The following is a 14,010-nucleotide window of genomic DNA, read 5'->3' on the forward strand; positions in this document are numbered from 1 at the left end:
ATGTGACAACATTTTAGGTAAGTTTCTGTTGAAATTGCCTGGCATTAGGAAGCTTTTCATGTTCATTATATAATTTGAACAAAATAGAAATATGAACTTGGAAATTATTGGTAGCTTTGTACTGCTGGAGTTATGCTCATCTCTTTTCATGCTCATTGCTACATAATTTGTTGTCTCCTTTGCCGGCTGAGAATCTAGATGACATTTTATAAATAACGTCTTTTATAGTTTCTTATACTCTATGAAAGTGAATATTTCTCCTCCTTACGAAGGAAAGATATATATGTTTCTATGCACTTCTAGCCCACATTACTGTGAAAAAAAATTTAAAATTGGTAAGCTCAAATGCTCTATTGTGCAAGCCATTTTTTGTTATTATCCTGTACAATATCTCATATTGCATTGTTTGTGGTTAAAATTGGGTCATTCAAGAGCAATATTAAGGATGCTAGCAAGCCTTGGCACCACAGTGATGGTGCTCCTTTATGACCTGGGTAACTGATGGAAACAGCTTCTCTGCCTACAGGTGTAAGGCATTGACCTCCAAGACCTTGCATCAATGGAAGCCTCAGGCACTGGGCTGTCCATTTAGTTGTTGTGGGAAGGATTTATTTTCAAACTTGGAATTAGTTTGTCATCTTTATTATATGAGCTGCTGTGTAGCATTTTATAGTTACATGATGATGCTAATATTATTCTTCTCTCTTTGGTTATAGGCAACTTGTTTTCAACCTCAGATACATCAAGATGTATTCGTTGGTAGATGGCGAAGAGTGTGTATGCTCCGTTCAGCCAGTGGCACAACTCCACCAATGAAAATGTACTCTGACTTGCCTATATATTTTCAGAAAGGCGAAATTTCTTTCGGTGTGGGTTATGAGCCAGCTTTTGCTGATATTAGCTATGCATTTACTGTAGCCCTGCGCAGGGCTAATCTTAGCATCAGAAACCAGAGTTCCAATTCAAATGGTCGAAATTCTTCAAATGCACCACATGCTACAAATTTTGTTCCGGAGTCTCAGCCACCTAAAAGAGAACGTAGCTTGCCATGGTGGGATGATATGAGATACTACATCCATGGGAAGATTGTTTTGAATTTTAATGAGACTAGATGGAACTTGCTTGCAACAACTAATCCCTATGAGGAGTTGGACAAACTTCAGATTGTTTCTGATTACATGGAGATCCAGCAAACTGATGGGCATGTTCTTGTTTCTGCAAAGGAGTTTAGAATTTATATAAGCAGTTTAGAGAGTTTGTTGAAAAGTTGCAGTTTGAAACTTCCTCGTAGTGTCTCTAGACCATTTATTTACTCCCCTGCTTTCTCTCTTGAGGTGATCTTGGACTGGGAATGCGAGTCTGGAACTCCTCTGAATCATTATTTACATGCACTCCCCAACGAACGTGAACCTCGGATGAAAGTATATGATCCATTTCGTTCAACTTCTCTTTCTTTAAAGTGGAACTTTTCTCTAAGACCATTTCTGCTAGATGGAAATGCTACGTCTGGATTTGGAGACAGTCTGATACTGGATCAAGCCATCTATGATACATCACAGAAGTTAGAGACTGTTGATTTTCCACTTATGAATCTTGGAGCCCATGACCTAGTGTGGGTATTCAAATGGTGGAACTTAAATTACAACCCTCCTTACAAATTACGTTCTTTCTCCAGATGGCCACGTTTTGGAATTCCTAGAGCTGCACGATCTGGAAACTTGTCATTAGACAAGGTTATGACTGAGTTTTTCCTTCGTCTTGATGCTACACCTACTTGCATCAAACATATGCCTTTGGGTGATGATGATCCTGCAATTGGTTTAACTTTTAGAATGTCAAAATTGAAATATGAATTATATTATAGTAGAGGAAAGCAGCGATATACCTTTGACTGCAAGCGGGATCCACTTGATCTTGTTTACCGAGGTCTTGACCTTCATATGCTGAAGGCATATCTGAATAGAGATTGTAGTTCATCTGCAGTTCAGGATATCCAAACAAATAAGAGAGCTTTGCATACTGTAACGACAGGTAAAGTCAATGACAAATGCAGTTATCAACATAATTGTGCAGAGAGAAGTCGGGATGATGGTTTTCTTTTATATTCTGATTACTTCACAATACGAAGACAAGCTCCAAAGGCTGATCCTGCAAGGCTATTGGCATGGCAAGAAGCTGGAAGAAAGAATCTTGAGATGACCTATGTTAGGTCTGAGTTTGAAAATGGTAGTGAGAGTGATCACACACGATCAGATCCTAGTGATGATGATGGATTTAATGTTGTAATAGCTGACAATTGCCAACGGATATTCGTATATGGCCTTAAACTCCTATGGACACTAGAAAACAGAGATGCTGTCTGGTCTTGGGTAGGTGGAATATCAAAGGCTTTTGAACCTCCAAAACCTTCTCCATCTCGACAGTATGCTCAGAGGAAGTTGACTGAAGAACAACAGAAGTTGGATGAATCTGAGGTTTCTCCCAGTGATAACTTAATCTCCTCCAGTTCTGCAACACATTTAGCTGATTCTCCTTCCAAACAAATCGAGATTTTGGACCCAAATCCATCAGCATCTTCTTCTACTAAAATTGAATGCTTACAATCTGATATAGTTGGTGAGTTTATTAGAGTAGAGTAATTGAACTTTTTTACTCTTTGAGCAACCACTTTAAACATGGGAACAATGAAATTAATAAGTTCCTTAGCCAGTTAATTTTTACTGATCTATGCATACTCTGCAACTTTACCTTCCATTTTATGTGAAAACTCACTGTCTTGTTGACATGTTTGTGATGCCATCTCTGACTTTAGATTAAATTGAGAGCTTCTATTTTGCCAAAGTTATCTGCAACAATTACTGTTTTTTTCCTATAGATCTTTTCTTTCTATTAAGTGTTTATGGTTTTCTAATTATTTGGAATGAACATCCACCAGTAAAGCATGGACACATTGATGACTCGGAGGAGAAGGGTAAACGCAACTTTATGGTTAATGTCATTCAACCTCAATTCAACTTGCACTCTGAAGAAGCTAATGTGAGTAAACTATGCCATGTGTGTTGAAACACCAGCTTGTGGAATTCTGTTTTAATTTTGGAAACATAAATTGGCCTGTTTATGATTTTCTTTCAAGCATTAATAGCATACTCTACAGTATATGTTACTATATCTGTTGAATTTTTTTTCTGGTTTGCATGTCAACAGTGGTCCTTTTTTTCTTATTTGATTTGGTTGGATCATACTTGGTGATAGTTTGAGAAATTAATCATTGGTTAGAATATTTATGATTAATGCCTTCAGCTTCTGTAATTGGGCTGAGATTGTCAAGATTTTATTTATAGATTGCAATAGAATTAATGGTATTCTTGAGTTTGCTTTTGTTGAATGGGTCATAGAATTGGATTATACGTATCTACCTTAAATGAGAGTGGGTGTGATATGCCCTCCCACATGCCAAAGAAGAGGAAGAATACAATTAGCTAGCATTCCTTGTCTGATGGCATTCTTGATGTCGGAAGCTAATTGTTTTTCTTTGAGCAACATGCATCCATGAGACCATGACCCGTATCTTTGATAAGCCAGTGACCAATATCTGTTATTACTTTTTGTGCAACTCAATCACTAGTTAGGATAAAGAATGCCTCTTATGGTATCAGCAAGGTACTACAAAGCCATTGGATCAGTCTATACCAGCGATTTAAAAAGGCGCTTGGGTGCTCGCCTAGGCGCTCGGGCGAGGCGGGGAGAGGCCCGAGCGCCTCGCTAACCTCCCAGGCGACGTGCTTCAAACAGGCGTCGCCTGGGCGCTCGCCCGAGCCCAGGCGCTGGGCGTTTCGGGCGAGCGCCTGGGTTAACCAAGGCAACCGAACCAGGATTTTAGGTCTGGTTCGGTCCTGGTTCAGTCTCCGATGATTAGTTGGTTCAATCGAACCAACTAAAACTACTATAAGTGACAACCGAACCCTAACCCTCGCCGTTGCCGCTCCCGATCCCGATCCCGCTGCTTGCCGCTGTCGCTGCTCGCAAATGCTGCCGCTGTTGCCGCTCGCCGCTGTCGCTATCGCCGCTCCTGCTCCTGCTGTCGCTGCTCGCAAACGCTGCCGCTGTCGTCGCTCGCGCCTCCCGCTGCTCGCCGCTCCCGCTCTTGCTGCTCGCCGCTGTCACCATTGTCGCTGCCCGCCGCTGCCGCTGCCTCCTTACACTCCGCTGCCGCTGCTGCTTCCTTTTTTCTCAGTCAGCAGGCTCAGCACCCCCTTACACTTCCTTCTTCTCCTTCTGTTAACAGTATACTGTATACTGTTAATATTGTTAGGTTTATTTGAAATTATTAATTTTTAATACTATTAATAGATTTTCTTAATTTAATAGCATATTTTAATTTAAAATTTTAAATAATTATATTTATTAATTATATTATATATTTTATATTTTAGCGTCTCGTTTTGCTCAGGCGAGCGCTTGGGCGAGTGCCTAGCTCCTCGGGCGTTTTTGGACCTTGACGCCTTTTGGCGCCTAGCGCTTTTTAAATCACTGGTCTATACATACCAGTATTCTGAAACATAAGATGCGGACTGTGTGATTTCGCTCTGTTCAATCTGAAACAGGGTCACTGTCCAGTAACCCTACAAAACCGAAATGAAGGATACCCAATCCGCTCCAAAATAGGGATTACCACCTGTTAAACCTTTCAAACTGGTTTTGCCGCCCAGTTTTAATGAATAAAATCAGAGAATCTGATGGTAAGGATACTACCTGGTACTCAATTTTTCTTATTTTATTGCTGACAGCTCTTTGTTTATTATTTTCTCTTCATTTTTCCCTCCTTTCTTCTCTCTCTCCCTTTCTCTCTTGTCATTGCTCCCTCCTTTCCATTTTCTCATAGTTCCACCACTTTGCCATCACTTCTCCACTGCCTCACCAGCATCGTTGCTCCACTGCCTCATCATAGATGCCTCATTAACATCACCTCACCCACGGTTGCCGCCTCGTCTCATCGTCCCTGCCTCACTGCTTCACCACTCTTCTTCTGCAGCTGTCTCCTCCACCTTCTCTTCTGCTCCTCTGCATTCTCTTCCTCATTCCTCCTCTTGCTCCCTTTTTCCTGTCCCTCCTTTCTTCCCTCCCTTTCCCTTTCCTTGTATGCTCATGTGATGATATTGTTTGTTAGGGACCACAGTTAACCTAGGTAGTGATGGTTGACATTGTTTCACCTCATGTCCTGTCATATTAATAATGGATGTACCCAAGTATTTGCCAGTACTTGGACATAGTACATGGTCACATTCTCCTATGTGCAACAAGGATTTTTAAGAAACTTGATCACAGTACACATACACACACTCCTACTCTACTGCCAACAAGATATATGCCTGCTTACTCTAGCAGGATCTGTGGGACATTCTTTTCTAACATGCTTCTTCAGTTAAGAAGCTCATCCCATGCCATCTTTGGCAAAATCTTAGTAGTGCACTTATTCCACTGAGTAGCCTAGTTTTCTTTGGTGCAACTGGTATTCTTAAGATATTTGGGCACAACACATGGACAGTCCCTCTTATATTACCAACAGGATATAGGCCTATTGATTCACTTAAGTGGAAGTGAATCTATTGCGACAATCCTTTCAAGCATGATTTTTGAATGGTAGTTTCGGTAGTCTTGGTAGATCCACGCCTACATTGGCCCGTTTTTGGCGTCCTGTACGTTGTCAAACTAGCATGCAAGGCTGCTAATGTGAAGCACAATACATTGCTTAGAATCTCTGACAGAATGTACACACCACCCTTTTTTGATTATTTGTGTTTGTGTTGCTCATCGATTCTCAAATATTTGTATGGATCAATACTTCTGGGCTGGGTAGGCATACAAGATTCTCTGTGGGCACCTTGTATGTCATCCTTTATTTACCGATCATGCTGCTTAATGTTCAATATGCACACTAACGAACAACATGATAATTCTTGTTAGATAATCATATCTAATACTAGTTGGATTATTGCTAATACGTAAGGCAAGTTTTCAGTGCTTATATTACATGCATGTCCAAACTTATTCATTATCATAGTTGTACACATGCCTTGCAGGGTTAGTTACAAACTTCGAATGAATATGCAACTTCCTTTTAATGTCTTCGGATCTCTCATACAAACATATTTGATAGTGTATAATGCTTTATGCTTCTATTTGTCATTCCTGGTAGATGACTAAATTGATTGATCCATCTAATGCTTTGAGAAAGATATCGTAGTTTAAACAGGACAATAGTAATCTTAGATTCTTAATTTTGTTGAGCATGATGTGTTTTGATTTTTGTTAGAAGTTGAAAACAAGTTGCTCCACGTGAGAGGCTTCTTTAATAATAAATACATATAAAAGAGGTTTCCAAATCCAAAAATTTAAGCTGATTGAAATTGCTTTAGCCCCATAAAGTTGCATTTGATATGTTCTTTTTCTTCTTTTGCAATTAATACAAATGGAAGAGCTTTCCAAATCCAGAAACCAATGCAGATTGAAATTGCTGTAACTTAACAGTCCTATTGATTTGCATTTGATATGCTCTTTTCTTAATTGGTAAAGACAGGCCGAGGGTATGATCTTATTTTATTAAGGTTGTGAAATAAGCAGTATGAGAGAAAAAAATGAAAAGTGAAAGAGATGAGAGTAGCAGAGAAAGAAGTAGGGGAGAAAAGGTCCCACAAATAGTAGATAGAAAGCTACAAATGAAGGCTTAACACTCTTGCATAGCTCGACATATTTCCTGATCCATCTTCCTAGAATGTTAATTTTCCACCAGACTAATGCATCGTAAGAAACTAAATTGCATCTGATGAACAATATAAGCCTCCAATGGGAAATTCAACATTCCTCGTATTACTGCAGTTTCTTCAAACAAAATTAGGAAGATAAAGAAACTAAATTGCATCTGATGGTTGCCTTTCACAACCTTGTACGATAGATATGTTGAGGCAATTTTACCATGAGATCAACAAAGGATTCTATCAAGGATTGTATCCAAAAATTTTAAAAGATATAACTTTATATATATATATATATACATATATATATATACATATATACATATATATATATACATATATACATATATATATATACATATATATATGTATATACATACACACACACACACACATATATATATATGTCTATATATATACATGTATATATATATATATATATACATGTATATATATATACATACATGTATATATATATACATATATATGTACATTTACATAGTTCGTTGTACCATGGTGTACCGCTCGGTACGGGCAATATGTACTAGTCTAATAGGAGACTGATATGGGCAGTACATCAATACGTCCCATGTACCATGTGTTTGTATGCTCGGTATGACTTGGTACAACTTGGTACGTGCTATACCTGTAGCTTGTCGGTACATCGGTATTGATCGGTAAGACAAACCATATATATGTGTGTGTGTGTATGAAATTTTTAAAAACTTATGGAATAATGGGATGTTGACTTAAACACCAATTGGACTGGTACTTACTAACCAGTATTTACCAGTTCAAAAGATATCTCGTTGCTAGTTCAATACGATTGATTTTGTTCTTTTATTATTTTATTCTATGATCCCGAGTGGTATAGGTCAGTTTATTGAACTTTTTCTCCTAATAGTTTGCCCTCTTGCCATATTTTCCTAACATCAAGTTGGCTAATCCTAAATAATTCCTAATAGTAAACTTTTTTTCTTAGTATTTTATTTGACATTCAAATTTTATCTATATGACTACAATAATAGCCATAATGCCATGTACTTAGTGTCCTATTGTTTTGTGGTATTAACAATTTGATATTTTTCAACCCCTTTACATGTGCAATTATGATTCTTTTTCATGTCAAGACCAAGTCAAATAATTCTTCTCTCCTTTTTTCAACTATGCTGCCTCTAGATTACTATGACTGCCACCTTTTTTCCTTTCTTAGTCTTTTATGTCTTCAGCTCAAACTTTATTACCTTGGTAGTAACCTTTTGTATGTGTCAGTTACTTTATTTTATAATTATTAGCCTATAATTCATGCTCATAGATGACTTATAAAATCTACCTTTTTAACTGTGGGTGTTTTACGAATCAGACTCATAGAGACATTTACTGTTCTATTCTCATTCTAGGAGCAATATTCTCCTTTTTTTTCGAGTTATTAATAATCAAGACAAGGCAATAAACAAATGTGTGCCTTTTGTAATGAATTGCATATGTTCTTCACTCTGGTTCTTGATTTCCAGGGTAGATTTCTTCTTGCTGCTGCCAGTGGCCGTGTCTTATCTCGTTCATTTCATTCAGTTCTTCATGTTGGATATGAAATGATCAAACAAGCCCTTGGAACTAGCAATGTAAAAATTCCAGAATCTCAGCCTGAAATGACTTGGAAGCGAGCTGAGTATTCTGTGATGCTTGAACATGTTCAGGCTCATGTTGCACCAACAGATGTTGATCCAGGTGCTGGACTTCAGTGGCTACCTAAGATTCTGCGAAGCTCACCAAAAGTGAAAAGAACTGGTGCTTTACTAGAAAGGGTATTTATGCCTTGTGAGATGTACTTTCGCTATACTAGGCACAAGGGTGGAACTGCAGATCTGAAAGTAAGATATGACAATATCGAGCATTATCCAAAATAATTGTACATGAGAATATTGATCATCCTTATTATGTGTCATTTGAAAATTTTCTGGCTACTAATTTTAGGGAACTATTGCTTGCAATTTGTAAAACATGTGCTTTACTTCTTGACATTGGGAATCCAGGTGAAGCCGCTTAAAGAACTCTCCTTCAACTCTTCTAATATTACCGCAACAATGACTTCACGCCAGTTTCAGGTCATGCTGGATGTTCTGAGCAATCTTCTTTTTGCCAGGCCTCCAAAGTAACGCTCTGAACTTTTTATTTAACTTTTTAATTCATCAAAAAATTGACCTTTCTATTTTTCTGCTGGTTGCTTTTTGACTGTTCAAATTTTTTAATCAAATAATTTACTTTAAATTGATTAATTTGAAGACTTATGGATTAAATATGTTAGCAAACCTTACATGGGAATACTAAAGCATTATTTGCTTAGGATCTGGTTTCTCAGTTTGAGGTGTTGCTTTTTCACATTTTCTTAGAATTGCAGAAGCAACAGATGAATTGTAAGATTTTTCAACCTTGTTTGTAGCTAATGTCAGATTTGGAGCACGACTAGCAAGAACTGATAAATTTGATGATGGATAGAACTTGGAGAGACACAAGCACTTGAAACAGCATTGCATCTAATATCCAGCAATCCCCACTTTTGAAAGCTCACTTAGAGTGTTGTTCAACTGACCTTAAAGATTTACTGCCTCATTTTGAAGGCTTCAAGAAGAAAAAGCTAATTAAAAGTCTATCTTAAACCTTACATGGAACAACTTGATGCATGCCCAAAGCACCATTCTAAAGCCTAATCTCATTGTGCTTCTCATTTTTCAGGCTAATTACTTGGTTGCTTTTACTGTGTTTATACTTTACACTATATATTGATTATTGAATCAACCTCTTGTTAGCAACACATATAAGACTGTAGAATGATATGGATGCTAAAGCTTGAAAAGGGATAACTATCAAAATACTAAATGGGCCATTTTTCTATTGACTTGATGATGTCCACAATCATGTTGTCATGGATTAATCTGCAAAAATTGAATAGAAAACCATGAAATGGGAGAGACAAGAGAGAAAAAGGGAGAAAGGAGGAAGAGACCACATTCCTAAAGAAGTCCTCTCTAATGACATCATGAAACCACAATGTGCACCCAAAAGTGTCAGGTTTATTCAAAGGATGGCTTCTCAATTAGTATGAGAAGAAACATAAGTTGGCTCCATGTATCTTGGATCAAATTGGTCCTTTAAAATTTGTATGGATGGCTTATCAAAGACAAAATCAGTTTGGCAACTAATAAGAAGGAAAAATATTTTTAAGGGGCTACTATCTACTTCTTAATCCGACAAACTAATTTTACATTAGTGAAGTATGTGCCAACAGGGCATCGGGTGATACATGTGCACAAGGACGTAAGTTCTAGTGACAGTATTGGTGCTGGTTGGCTATCAAAATGTTGCATTCCATGCTGTGTCACCTAGCACGGCCATTTTGCTAGGGACTGGACAGAATTACATGACAAAAAGACAACATGCCTTCTGTTAGTGCTGCAAGGCACAATGTGGCCATGTGAGGAGCTATGTGGAGTGTAGAGGAAAAGTTAGAAGCTTTTTCAGGTCATCATCAGGGAGACCAAGGATGGTGAGATTCTATTTTATACTTATATGTTATGCTTTGATACACCAATAAAAAATACTAAGGACTATTAATGTTTCAATACTGATTGTTTGTACACTCATACTGGTAGGTATTAGACAGTTGTGGTATTGGTTGGTAAATTGTGATATATGATGCAATTTACAATTGTCAATATGATGATGCACTTGCTATCTTTACCAACAGAAATTGATGACATAGCAATTGAAGTTAAAGATTGAGCTATAACTTGAGATGGTCTGGTATAGCTATTGCCAATAAGAATAAGATGCAAGGAACAAGAAGGTATATACTAGACATTGCAGAACAAATTTCGAAAATTAAGAGAATTCTTAATGAAGATTCAAGGTAATATTAGTTGAGATGGTTAATATGTCATTTGAATTGTTGGCTTACAGACACTATAAGATATTAGATTCTTATCTTAACATGTAGATAATTTGAATTAATAATCCAGGTAAGGATAAAATATTTGATCATGCATCTCCAAACCAATTAAACTTGCACATTATGAGGAGATTAAATGTCTTTTTCATTAAAAGATGCAGACAACTCTAACCATCAAATGTACCTAAGAACAAAATAGCTTGAAAGTCCTAAAAACTCAAATACTAGGTATCTTGTGAGTTTGTTGTGACCTTAAGGTTTAAAACTACTGTCCTTGCAATCATAGTGAAGTTGGTCATCAGTGAGCTCAATCCCTAACATAGAGCTCTGTGCTAAATAGAATATTTCAGATAATAATTTTGGTTACAGTGCATGCCACCTTGGATCGGGCAAATGTATTGTAGTGGAGAAGGTTTCTTTGGTGAAAAATGGATCAAGCTATTTTTTATGTCAAAACATTATTTGACTCGAGCAATATGAATATGAGGGTGGCCTTTTTACAATAGTCACAATCTTGGTTGTCACTAATCTCTATCTTGATTTTTGTCGGCTATCTCATCTTCTATCATCAGGGTGTCCTGTTTAATAGCCCGAAATGATGGTGACTAATAATGGACTTTTTATCACTAGCACATATGCCTAGGGATATGAGGCCCAGTGATAGGTCTTGAATAAGAAAGGATGCCATTAGCAACAGGGTTCTCAATTTTTTTGTGTACCGCCCAATATGGGTGGTACGTACCGGTCCGAGAGGTTACCGATACGTGGACCATCCTCTACCAGGCAATACTAGTGTTTTGACCGGTACCGCCCCGGATTTTGTCCGTTATCGAGGCATATCGATCGGTACGCCCTGGCGTGGTAGGTGAAGGTATTTTTAAGATTTTAGGGTGTACCATCGGTACGCCCTAGCATACCGATAGTATAAACCGGTACGTACCGTATCGAGCAGAGCTCGCTACGTCGATACGGACCGGTATTCAAAACCCTGATTGGCAACAAGCTACAGTTTTAATCCTTTAACCAATTCATTGAATCTTCTTTAAAATATGAATATTTCTTTTTCTAATTTGTTTTCAGATGCTGGCTTGGCACAATGGTATCTGCCAGTTGGCACTGATGGTGCTGGTAATATGTAGAGCAATGCCTTTAGATTATAAAGTCCAACTTGATTATGTTGTTGGTAATCAATCATTTTTTTCTAAAATTAGTATCTGCAGCAAGAAGCTTAGAAGACAACAAAAGATTATAGTTATATTATTTAATATTGGAATGAAGAAATTTAGTATTTAAAAAAATTTAAGCTAAGGTTATATTATCTTTGACAGCTTTTTGCAAAATTTTGTGAAGTCGGTTATTAGTTGAAAATCATGATTTGGAATGGAACCATTTTTTTAGGCAAAAGCAGCATGTATGTAATTTTATTTCCTTAAGATCATGAATTAAATACTAGACGCTTTACTTGAACATTATAGATTGGACTTGATTGGAGGTGCATTGAAGTTTGTTCTAGAGAAACCAAGTTTTCATTTAACTTGTGTTTTCAGAAATGATTCTTTCTTATTATCAATTCATCTTTTCTTGTATTTATCATGATTTTTGAAAATCTTAATATATATCCAAATTAGCTGTCTATTCAAAATTTACTGTAAAATGTTGGTTAAAAATTAAAAGCATAAATTATTATGGTCTTTTTTGTTTTTTTTGTTTTCCTATACTTTTCACACTTTCTGCATCATTCACGAGTATTAACATGTATGATGGCTTTACCATTAATCATCTTTCTTTCTAGACCTCTTAACTACGTGAGCATGGTATCTTCTGCAGTTTTCTTTTTTAAATTCTTCTCATAGCCTATCATTTAGAGTGAGAAATGACCAATTCTTTTGGTTTGAGGTGGTGTTATTTGGAGTTAATCATTATATAAGTGGTACTGGATAATTTACTGTATTAGTGTATTCTGCCAAGGTCCTTAAATGTTTCTAGTTGTCTATGCTGTTATGTGTTCTTATGCTTTTGCTTTTATAAATTCTTCAGGTTGTTGTGAAAGTGTGATTATATTGTTCATAGTAGTGGAATTCGACATGAAAGGAAATTACTGAATTTTGATTATTCTCTTGCTACATGCCAGGCCTCGTAAAAGTAGCCTTTCTTATCCATCTGATGATGATGATGAAGATGTTGAGGAAGAAGCTGACGAGGTGGTTCCTGATGGCGTTGAAGAGGTGGAACTTGCAAAAATCCACCTTGAAAAAACAGAAAGAGAGAGGAAGCTTCTACTTGATGACATTAGGACCTTATTGGGAGATTATTATTCTGATCTGTGCTCTCAGGAAAAGAGTGGTGACTTGTGGATGATTACTGGTGGAAAGTCAGTGCTGGTAAGATTTCAGCTCAAATGAGATGCCAGAATTAAAAGTTTTTATGTTATTTTCTGATATATCTTTGGCTACCATTAAGTAGATCCTTTATTAGTCCGCAAGGATGATATTAACTGACAACATCCATTCAAGTGTAAAATGATGTTCGCTCAATCGGGAACTCGCACTTGAATGTATACTTCCCTAGCTTTTTGTTGATCTACGGGTTGGTGTACAGCCTGATATGCTGGCATGGTACCAGTCTAGTTGATAACTGAAACCTGCACATCCTCCTTACAGAATTTTTGACAGAACTGGTGGTACTTCTCCCACATGATAGAAAGTTTCAAAGCTAATTCTTTTCTTTTCACCCTACGGTATTTATCATTTTACCAGGTGCAAGGACTGAAGAAAGAGCTATTAAATGTACAGAAGTCCAGAAAGACAGCATCTTCTGCATTGAGGATGGCTTTGCAAAAAGCTGCACAACTACGTCTAATGGAGAAAGAAAAGAACAAAAGCCCATCATATGCTACGCGAATTTCCATGAGAATCGATAAGGTTGTCTGGACTATGCTTGCAGATGGAAAATCTTTTGCTGAAGCTGAAATCAACGAGATGGTATGTTTTTGCATATTCTTTCTGGAAAATAATAGAAAGATTATTTTTCTTCAATGATGAATATTTATTATTTTTGATATATTATTTTCTTACTAAAGAAATGCTATTTATAGCAAGAAAAAAATGAACCAGCAAGAAAATTTGTAGATTAATTATCTAAAGTCTGGTAGCAACTTAGAAATTAATCTCATGATATAGATTTTGTACTTGTTAGATTCTATAAGTTGTAGCTATCTTGTGTTTGTTAAGTCCCCTCCATTTACTTCTCTCTCTTTTATTTATTTGTGTTAAAACTGGCTAAAAACTTAGGACCTGGTAGAAATTTTGTGAA

General features: G+C 36.9%; 1 protein-coding gene across 4 annotated transcripts in view; it reads left to right on the forward strand.

Moving 5' to 3' along the window:
* The window catches only part of LOC103988790 (protein SABRE), an 85,595-nt gene that overhangs the window by 49,022 nt on the left and 22,563 nt on the right, over positions 1 to 14,010 (forward strand). For all 4 annotated transcript variants that reach the window (XM_009407424.3, XM_065156492.1, XM_009407425.3 and 1 more), the window contains 6 exons: positions 717 to 2,616; positions 2,936 to 3,036; positions 8,267 to 8,623; positions 8,786 to 8,904; positions 12,830 to 13,079; positions 13,455 to 13,679. In XM_009407424.3, coding sequence (XP_009405699.2) covers positions 717 to 2,616; positions 2,936 to 3,036; positions 8,267 to 8,623; positions 8,786 to 8,904; positions 12,830 to 13,079; positions 13,455 to 13,679 — 2,952 coding nt within the window. The remainder of the gene's footprint in view (positions 1 to 716; positions 2,617 to 2,935; positions 3,037 to 8,266; positions 8,624 to 8,785; positions 8,905 to 12,829; positions 13,080 to 13,454; positions 13,680 to 14,010) is intronic.

Source organism: Musa acuminata, chromosome BXJ3-6 (genome assembly GCF_036884655.1).
Source record: "Musa acuminata AAA Group cultivar baxijiao chromosome BXJ3-6, Cavendish_Baxijiao_AAA, whole genome shotgun sequence".
Classification (NCBI taxonomy): Eukaryota; Viridiplantae; Streptophyta; class Magnoliopsida; order Zingiberales; family Musaceae; genus Musa; species Musa acuminata.